Below are 10,550 nucleotides of genomic sequence, written 5' to 3' on the forward strand. Positions count from 1 at the left end.
TTCCTGCGACCGTCTGTGCTGCATGAGGAAAACAAGGCAGTGATTTTTTTATTCTTTAAGATTCAGATTTGATAACCAACTGGTGGCGCGTGGGACGCATGTCGGACGCATGAGAGCAAGCGAGCGGTCGGCCTGTAATCAGACGTGTATTCATAAAGTTCCAGTATATATATATATAAATATATATATATATATTAATGTAAACGCATAATTTAGGGTTTAGCAGGAAACAAAACGCCTCCATATCCGTCAGAGGGGGGGGGGACCTCTTCTCACCCGACCTGGTGGTCACCTGACTTCTCTCAGCCAATCAGGGATTGTTCTTCAACCAGCCGACTTCTCCTTTCGCTGTTTCACCTGGACTGCAGGAGGCTTCAAGGCAACAAATCATCCTTTCCATCTTATTGTTTCTAATGACGTTTTATTTGTTGAGAGGCGGGAAGCCCAGGAAGTGGGCGGGGCTTTAGGTTGATCTTTTGTAAACGTGAAACAGTCGCAGCTAAAATGACGAGAGATTAAAAATGAGACTACTCCATCTTTTTAAACAGAAATGCCACTTTTTGCATGACGTGTTCACAACGTGTGACATCTTTTGTGGAAAGCATACACGAGGCGTGTTTCAGAAGGGACGGGGCTTATGGCGGGAGGGCGGGGCTTAAGGAGGGGGTGTTCCCATTAATGAGCAGCAGAATCTGGCTGTCAAAAGTCCAAATTTAACAGAAATGTGAGTGTAGGACTGAAAACGGCCAGCAGGGGGAGTTGGAGGCACTACAGACTACTTTCAGGGACAGGATGACGCCCCTCCCCTACCCGTTGCTGGACTCTAGGTTTCTGAAGGCGACCAGCTGCTGGTGCGCTTCGGGAACAACCTTCAAAAAATCGCAATATTTTGAAAGCAGGTTCTCCAGTTTTGATTTTGATTTTGATCAGAGACTTTAAAATGAAATATTTTAAATAGCTTAGGGTCTTTTTTTTTAAAGAATAATAATTACGGACATATTGATGAGGATTAACCATCATCCTGTTTCTTTAGACTAAAATGTGGGATGTGACCCATTTTTCCCAAAGTTTGGTTCCTTATTTGGTTCAGTCAGTTTGTGGGCGGGGCCTAATGTTCCTAATGGTTTCTCATGTATGTTTCCCCCGTTGTATGACTGTATGAGACCATTCCCACAATATTTGTGGACTACCTGATAAATAACTTATCATTTTTGTGAACCTAAATAAATATTGTATGTCAACCTCTTCAGGAAACCAACTTTTCCTTCACTTCCTGTTTCTAAATGCATTAAAGGTGATGATTGGATGAAGTTTTGGGTTATTATAACTTTAATAATGTCTCCACTGTCCTCAGATTCTTGGATTTAAACCAAAAGCAGCTTTCTGAATGTAATCTGCTCTTAAGCGCCCACACCCAGCGGTGAGGGGCGGGGTCACAGGGTTCGCCTGTCCTTATCTGACCTGCAGGCTCCGCCCACCAGGAAGTGGAGCAGGTTGCCCGTCTGGCCTCCAGCTGCTTTGCTTGGAGCTTCACCACGTTGGCAGCGGCTGCAGCTGAACTTCTGGGGAGATAAGAGGAAGAATAAACACGGCGGGTCCAGAGAACTGCCTGGCCCGGTTAGAGGAGGCCATCAGAACCAAGCAGCTGACAAGCATCACTACTGTAAAAACTTTTTATTACCCATAATGCATCATTCCTCTCCTTTAAGATCAAATAAAACTTTACTGGAACCAGATGGAGAAAGTTCTGGTGCCGAAGCAGCTGCGCTGCAGCTGAAACACAGGAAGAGAGTGGTGGACATCCGCCATGTCTGGAACCGGATCAGAACCTCTTGGTTCTGATCCGGTTTGGGTTGGAAGCTAATAGCCTCTCTCATTGAGAAATCAGCCAAAGAAAAATATTACAACCATAAATGTTGGTTGGTGCATCTGCCTCTCATACTAAATTTGCTGTTTGAAGAACCTTTATACCATCTAGTGGACGGAGTGGGAACTGCTTGTTTGTTATGGAAGCTAAAGTGTTTAATAAATTCAGTAAATATTATTAATCTTAAACTGGGCTTGTGCATAAAAAATAGATTTAGGCTTTTTTTTTTTTTTTTTTTACTAAATTTGACCAAAATTCTTAAGTTTATTTCTGATTTTGGGTATGAAGCTTATTTGATACACCAGGCAACTAATGAATGGAAATGGGTAATAGTAATAAGAAGCAATAGTATAGTGAAGCTATGGCTGAAGAAATGTAAATTATATTAATATTTAGACTTTGCAACTTTAAACTAAATGATTACTTTAGATTACAAAGTAATATAAATATTGACAATTATTTTTGCCAAGAACATACTGTTACAGAATATTTATAAAAGCTTCTAGGTCAGGAAAACTGATTTTTCAGTATTTAGTTAAACTGGAAACACTACAGGAGGAAAACTGATTGTTCAAAAATGTATCCATCCATCCATCCATCCATTTTCTGTTCACCCTTGTCCCTAATGGGGTCGGGAGGGTTGCTGGTGCCCATCTCCAGCTACGTTCCGGGCGAGAGGCGGGGTCGCCCTGGACAGGTCGCCAGTCTGTCGCAGGGCAACACAGAGACATACAGGACAAACAACCATGCACACACACACTCACACCTAGGGAGAATTTAGAGAAACCAATTAACCTGACAGTCATGTTTTTGGACTGTGGGAGGAAGCCGGAGTACCCGGAGAGAACCCACGCATGCACAGGGAGAACATGCAGACTGCATGCAGAAAGACCCTGGCCGGGAATTGAACCCAGGACCTTCTTGCTGCAAGGCAACAGTGCTACCAACTGCACCACTGTGCAGCAAAAATGTATGTTGAAATTTAATTTTTAAAACTGATTTAATTTTTCAGAAAAAAATAATCTTGGAGCTCATTGGACAGATTAATGGGATTTGGCAGAAATTACTGTTAAAACACCTTGATGGTTATTCAAAAACATATTTTTACTCCATTTTAAAGTTTTGTTTGAGCAAAAACAGCATCAATAAAATAATCAACATACACTAAATAATCAGATTAATTCCTTAAGTGCCTAATGAGTCTAATTAGCATCACAGCTAAAGTCACATTAATAACAGGTGTAATGTTCAAATGTACTAATTAATTTAACATCTGAGTGACAACAAAAAAACTCAGGATTTATACAGTTGGATGTAAATTCAGACTTTAAAGGGAAGCAGATGATCAGAACGTGAAGCTTTAATAGATTATTGATCAGAAATCTGGTTCCTAACCGTCAGATCAATGTTGGACTGAAGCAGGTCGGGAAAAAAACAAAAACACAAACAAACGTAAAAATGTTGGCAAATTGAGAAATTTGATCTTAAATAATGAATAATAATCAGCTTTGATTATAAATAAATATCAGCATTGCAGCGGTGTCGGTTCTGATCCAAACGGACGTTCTGGACTGATTCTGCTGACCCATCAGACTAAAAACCCAAATGGGCCGAACAGTTGGTTCTGCTGTTCCGATGTCTGGTTCTGTGTTGTTCTGTATTTCTGGTTCTGTGTGAACGACCGCAGTGAACCTGAAACAATGGCCGCTCCGCCGCTCCGGGCCGAGATCCTGAGCCGGACACAAAGCTGCTTTATCCCTGTTGCATTAGCACCAGTTCACACACACACACACACACACACACACACACACACACACACACACACACACACACACACACACACACACACACACACACACACACACACACAGCGTCTTTAAAACAACAGTCAGCTCAGACTGGCAGCAGAGGAAGTTGTATTTGTTGACAGAAACAGAACCATGTTGTTTCTGTTCTCCGGATCTTTGTCACTTTTATTCTTTATTTCATTTCCTTATTGAATAATAAAGCGCCTGCTGGGAGTACTGGTTCTGTTCCCATGTCCATACTGGTTCAGATGCTGAATTATAAATTACAGTGACGAATCGTCTTTCAGCTGATCTTCCTCATTGACGATGTCTTCGTCTCAGCAAACACGGAAACATTCTGCCAACACATAAATGATACAAACTCCAAAACACAAACAAAAAATACTGCAAGACCACTCCAGACCACCAGGGGGAGCCTGGAGCAGGTAATGTTACTCGTGTTAATATGCTGCTGTTCTATTATATTGCAAAAGACAAGAAGTGGAAATCCAGCCCTGCTCAGTCCACTTTAACCCGACTCCAGTCTGTTTGCCTATAAACTTCGGTCCGGTTGGTGAGGTGTGAACGCTAATCGACCTCTGACCTCTGGTCCGCCAAACCTCGGTCTGGGTTCAGTTGAAGTGAAATCTGGTTCGGTTTGAATGTGAACACCAAGCGGACCGGAGACCGCTCCAAAAGCAAGAAGTGGACTACAGCGCAGGGCATTCTGGGTAAAAACAGCCAAAGCTAACGTGCTAGCCTAGCTGAGTTAATTTTATTTATTTTTAATTTTTCTTATGAACCTTCTCAAAACACCTTTTTGTTGAATTGACATGTCTGTTATCACTTTCGCACTGCTGCAGGCTATTTCTGTGTTATACTGCTTTTATTTTTGGTTCCTAAGGTAAATAATCACATTTTCATCAAAGGAAAGAATCATAAAGTGTAATTAAAGGATGAAACTTCCTGCAGCTCCTCACGGTTTTACTGTTACAGTAACTCTATTGTTCACAGCTGCTGTAAAATGAAACTCATTAACCACCTGGAACTGGGAGTAATCTCCCTGGGTGACTAACACCTGAGCAGGTGGTACACACACACACACACACACACACACACACACACACACACACACACACACACACACACACACACACACACACACACACACACACACACACACACACACACACACACACACACACACACGTTATCTGATCTGTGTGTGCCTCTCTCTCTTTCCTCTCCTACCATCGTTATGAGAGGAAAAGAACAATCTGAGTTTTGTCTCCTCATGTTTCTGGAGATGCTGATGGATGGATGGATGGATGATGGATGATGGATGGATGAAGAAATGCTACTGCAGGATCAATGACGTCACCCATGTAAACCAAAGACGCTGTCCTTCATTTCTGCTCTCTGGTGACATCTAGTGTTCATCTGCAGCTTTTACTGTTGGTCTGTTTATTTATCAACTTTATTTATTTTTGGTGACCTTTGACTGCAATTCAGAAACAAATTTGTCCCTCTGACACTTTTTGTAATTTTTTAGGATGAGATTTTCTGTGCAAAGTTTATATTTCCTTAAATGAAAAATAATATTTTTTCTTAGCTTTTTCAAAATTTTATTTTTATATCAATAAGTTTTACAAGTTTTTACACAAATCCATTTTATTTGGCTTAATGAAGAAAATTCTTAATTTCGGTTCTGGGAATAAACTAAAAATATTTGATAAAGTAATAAACTTTAACAGTTAAATGACTGTAAATGTTAATCAACTACGGCAGTGGTCCCCAACCACCGGACCAAGCACCGGGCCGCGGACGAAATATTTTCACCGGACCGGTACCGGGCCGCGGACCAATTGGTACCGGTCCGCGCAAGAAATAATGAACTACTTCCGGATCTTTTATTTTGAAAATCCTAAACCTGATTTTACCGGTTACGTCTTGCCTTGCAGCAGAATGAGTAACAAAACATCGGAGCACAGCGCCCCCCCCCGGCGAGAACAATAGCGTCGGACTCGATACTTGGCACTTTAATCATTTCCATTTTGTTACCAGAAACTGGAAGATTAAAGTTTCACTTTGATGTTTTTGTTTCATAATTCATTTTATCTGTTGATTTATTTTAATACTTAAATGGTTTTCAGTTTTAAATGTTGGAATTTAAAGTTTATTGATCTCTGAGATGTATTATTATTATCCTACTGGAAACATTTTACCGTTTATTGTAATAATTTCTGGGAGGATTTTTGTCCATTTTTATGTTTTTTTTTTTTTCAATAATTCTGATTTTCAAACAGGCAGAAAGTTTTCACACCCTGCTGAACCAAAACTGATCAATAATCAATAGTGAGTCAGACTGACGGCTCTCTGGAAGGTTCTGGTTCGGCTGGTCCAGAACCAGAACCTGCTTGGTGGTGGCAGTGTGATGCTGTGGGTTCAGGTTCTGGTTCTGCTGGGCCCGGTTCCCTGGTTCTGCTGGGCGTCACGCTGCGGCTGCAGGATTTGCATGCAGCTCATTTGTTTACCACTGTTTACCGGATTCAAATGGACCTGTCGGCGCTGGCAGCAGAGCGGTTCTGGATAGAATCGGACCCGGCTGCTCAGTTTTCCTCCTCTCGGCTTCAGGATCGTTTTCAGAAGATTCTCGTCTCCGGATCCGACCCGGAATGGTTCCAGGATCCGGTTCTTCACCTGCTCTGATCCCAGTTTGATTCAGAACCACTGGAGGTTCTGGTTCTGGAGGTCCGGTTTGCTGAGCGGGGATGGAGAGCGTGAAGGACGACGGCGTGTTCCTCCACACCTTCAGGACGGTTCCGAGCCCCAGGCCCAGCAGAGCCGACAACGTGGGGGCGGAGCCTGCCGGGCCGGCAGAACCGGACCAGGAGAACCGGGCCGGTCTAACGGGCCTGGCCGACATCGAGTTCCGCATTCAGCAGCTGCACAGCCGCCGGTTCCTGCTGCTGAAGATGCAGCGCTGCACCAAGAAGGACGAGCAGAACAGAACCGGAACCGCAGAGGAACGTGAGTTACCCAAACAGAACCCGACAGAACCGGCCGGTTCTGGAAGTCCAAACAGCTGAAGCAGGAGTTCTGATCCAGGTTCTTCAGATGGAATCGAGTTTATAGTTAAAACTGTTTTTAGTTTCTGTTTGTTTTCATCTTTTAGTTCGTTGTGAAAAAGTTCAGAGTCTGAAGCCTTCCAACGACCGGAACCGGTCCAGGTAGACCAGAACCGGGTCCACATAGACCAGGTCCCGGTTCTGGTCTACGTGGACCCGGTCGTTAGCCGTGCAGCCAGGTTGTGTGGAGCCCCCTGCTGGCCTGGAGGCCTAACACAGCAGCTGGGTTTGCTTATCCCTCTGGCTGGCTCTGCCTCTGCTTCCATTGTGCTTGTTGAAGCCAGACGTTGCCTGTGTGAGTGCTGACCTTGCTGTGACCTTGCTGTGACCTTTCTGCTGCCAGTGATCAGTGAGGATGAAGATGAGGATGACGAGCTGCGGGCCGTGCAGACGGAGCTGGAGGAGCTGCAGGCCAGGAAGGAGGAGCTGCAGCGAAGCGGCGTCACCTTCACGGCCGGCGCCCAAGGAGGCAGGTTTCCTCTGCCGCCCCCTGCTGTCTGCACTGCAACTCACACACCTGACCTCTGACCTCTGACCTCTTCAGATCGCACAGCGCAGCGGCCGTCCTACAAGGAGACGCCGCGCGGAGGAATCTACATGCTGCCGCCGCCGCCGGGCGGGGGGGCGGCCGCCGCTGCAGACAGAGCGAGTGACGACGCCCTGCCAGGTGAGGAACACCTGGAACACCTGGAATACCTGGAACACCTGGAACACCTGGAATACCTGGAATACCTGGAATACCTGGAATACCTGGAATACCTGGAGCCAACAGAAGGAAATAATTATTGATCTCAAACAGAAATAGTTTATTGGTCGACCAGCTGCTCCATCCAGTTTAAATATTACTAAATATAAATGTAACTGTAAACAATCTAATTATTTTATAATGTTTCACTGTTTGATGCTTTTATTTTGGCGGGAAGCGGAGCGGCTGGGAAGGACAGCCGGACTCACCAGGTGTCCATCTTGTGGAGAGCTGGTCGTCACGGAAACCCACAGCGCCGTCAGCGAAAGCATGTGGCTGCTCTGCTTCCTGTGCTCCATGGTGGGGTGAGTTATGATCATTATTACACTAAATATGAAATCAATCAGTTATTACTGCAAATAATCACTATATTAAATAGTGTCGTCAATTTTATGCTAAATATTATTTAGAATAATTATCCTACTGTTAATATCTAATTATATTAAATATGACCGTAAATAACAAATATTATTGAATGATGATTAGTGAATAATAATATCACTTTTATTATACTACTATTAATAATTTCCATATTAAATACTGTTAATACTAAATATTGCTGTGAATAATGATAAATATAATAATAATATTAACGTTCTCCTCCAGCTGTGTGGCTGGTTGTTGTCTCGTCCCGTTCCACATGAAGCGTCTCAGGAACGTTCATCACCTCTGCCCTCAGTGCCGCCACCAGATCCACACCTACAAGCTGCTCTGACCAGGAACTATTCACACCAGGAACTATTCACACCAGGAACTATTCACACCCAGGAACTATTCACACCCAGGAACTATTCACACACTATTCTCCCCCACATTGAAAATCTGAATAGTGTGGTGTGCATTTGTGTTTTCATCGTCTTCCACCATCTTTTTGCTGCAGTTCTTTGGAAAACAGCCGACTCTCAGTCAGATGGGATAAAATCAGCTGGCTCCCCGCAGCATCATGCAGCCGCTGCTGTGCTTCAGACTGGGAGACAAATCCAAACACAAACTGCTTCCGTTTGGTTTCACTTTTCAGGAAGCGCTCTACTCTGTGGTGGACAAACGCTGCAGGCTGTGATGTGGCTAAACGGGGCGAATAGAGGCTCTGTGTTCGCTGGACCCGGATTGGACCGGGTCCAGCTGTTTATTTCCTCTGACAGTTTGAGCTTCTGTTTGGACATCTGGAGGAAACGATCGGCCGTCATATCTCATCATTTCATCTAACAGGCAAATGCAGCAGTGGGACGTTGACATTACGCAACATTTACTGCAGTTTTACTCAGTTTGCTGCCTGTTGGTGCCGAAGGCTTAAACACCAGCAGCTTCATTTACTGAGGATCAGACCCGCTGGTGGTGATGCAGGTCACTGCCTGGATTAATGTCATGTTCCAGAGTTCATGTGGGAAAAAGCTTTTCATTTATGTAAAAATCCCCTCAAATCCTGAGCAGCTCTCACTGTGACACACTGTGTGTGTGTGTGTGTGTGTGTGTGTGTGTGTGTGTGTGTGTTTAATGAGCGCAGCAGAAATGCAAAGCAGGATCAGAGGAAACAGAAACTTTCTGCTTTCAGAAACAGCTGCAGGAAACATCAAGCTGTGATCAGACGGCAGAGTTCAGCTGCTCTGAACGTTTTCTGGTCATAAAGTTTCAAAAATTATCTTCATTAATTTGGGTCATTTAGAAAAAATAAGAGAAAAAACAAGTTTATTATTCAAGGCTATATTTTCACCAAGTTATTTGTTCCTTTATTAAGGTCAGTTGCTAAAGATTTGGTTACTATTTGGTGGCAAATTTAGTTTGAAGCTAAATTAATGTAGTTTACCAACAAAATATTTAGCTTCAAACTAAACATTTCATTTGAAACTAATTATTTTGCTTAGAGATAAATACTTAGCTCCAAATTAAATATTTGTTAGCAAGCGAAATATTTAGCTAATTTGCAAATTCACTTACCAATAATATCATTAATAAAACTACCAAAAATAAAAGTTGGGTTTTACAAATCTCTTCATGTTACCGTTTTATTAAAGTCTATTTGACCTAAAACAAAGTTTGAATCGTTTTAAAGCAAATATAGACGTTTATTAAGATGAATGCTTTATTCAGTCCGCTCATCGCAAAGAATTTGTTTTAGCCAATTAGCTACATCAGAAACTATGAATAATTAACCGTTATTATTTCATTACAGACTGAATGACCCAAATTATTGGTGTTAATTTTTGAATGTGTATTGATAAAAAATAAAAAAAAAAAGGACCAGACGGGAAAAGAACCGAACCTTGGGACCGGATCTGACTGACTGGGTGGAAACTGGGAATCAGAACGTTGCAGTGGTTTCAGGGCCAGCAGCACTCGGTCAGATTTAAATGTTGTGGTCAGACATTAGAAAAGCTGTGGAGTCAAATGAAGCTAAACTCTAGAGAAGAGCGGCTCGCCTTTCCTCCACATCAGTCTGAGGTTTTACTCGCCTGCAGATCAGGCTGAGTTTCTGTTTCACCGCAGAGTCACTTCTCTTTCAGACATTAAACCGCAGATATGAAATATCCTGAAATATAGAGACGATGAGTAAACATGACCCGAGTCAAACAGCCCAGGGCCTCCACACCACCAGGGGCCCCAAGAGCACCAAGCTAGCACGATTAATCATTAATTATTCAGATACATTTATGACATACATTAATTTCATTCATACATACTCCAGCCGTCTTCCCACAGAATGATGCTGCCACCACCAAGTCAAACTAACCTGCTTCCATAATTTCTGATTTATTCCAAAACATTTATGTTAAATTATGTATAAATAACTTGTTTCTTTATGCAGTGATGTTTGTGTTTCTAATTTTTACTGGTCGGATGACGACATAGTGGTGCCGAACAGAACCAGTCGGGTCCATTTCTCCCAGTCAAAAACACCAGGATGACTTGGACAAAGGGAAACTGGGTTTATACTGGTCAGACTGGTTAAACTGGGAGCATCATGGCCTGAGCTCTAAACTCCACCATGTTTGTGGAGCTGATTTCTGTTTTCCATGTTGGGAAAC

General features: G+C 43.0%; 1 protein-coding gene across 1 annotated transcript; it reads left to right on the top strand.

Moving 5' to 3' along the window:
- The first annotated feature begins 5,913 nt into the window (after positions 1–5,913).
- On the top strand, positions 5,914–10,523 carry litaf (lipopolysaccharide induced TNF factor). Its single transcript, XM_023341270.1, has 5 exons — positions 5,914–6,684; positions 7,126–7,251; positions 7,327–7,449; positions 7,706–7,832; positions 8,134–10,523. The coding sequence occupies exons 1-5, from the start codon at positions 6,426–6,428 to the stop codon at positions 8,240–8,242; spliced, it is 744 nt and encodes a 247-aa protein (XP_023197038.1). The 5' UTR covers positions 5,914–6,425; the 3' UTR covers positions 8,243–10,523.
- Positions 10,524–10,550: the final 27 nt, after the last annotated feature.

Source organism: Xiphophorus maculatus, chromosome 10, assembly GCF_002775205.1.
Source record: "Xiphophorus maculatus strain JP 163 A chromosome 10, X_maculatus-5.0-male, whole genome shotgun sequence".
NCBI classification, from domain to species: Eukaryota; Metazoa; Chordata; class Actinopteri; order Cyprinodontiformes; family Poeciliidae; genus Xiphophorus; species Xiphophorus maculatus.

Excerpts from the sequence above, each read along its gene's own strand:
- litaf (XM_023341270.1), top strand. The coding sequence starts at position 6,426 with ATGGAGAGCGTGAAGGACGACGGCGTGTTCCTCCACACCTTCAGGACG. Across the intron at positions 7,252-7,326 it reads CACGGCCGGCGCCCAAGGAG|ATCGCACAGCGCAGCGGCCG; the intron begins GCAGGTTTCCTC and ends TGACCTCTTCAG. Across the intron at positions 7,833-8,133 it reads TTCCTGTGCTCCATGGTGGG|CTGTGTGGCTGGTTGTTGTC; the intron begins GTGAGTTATGAT and ends GTTCTCCTCCAG.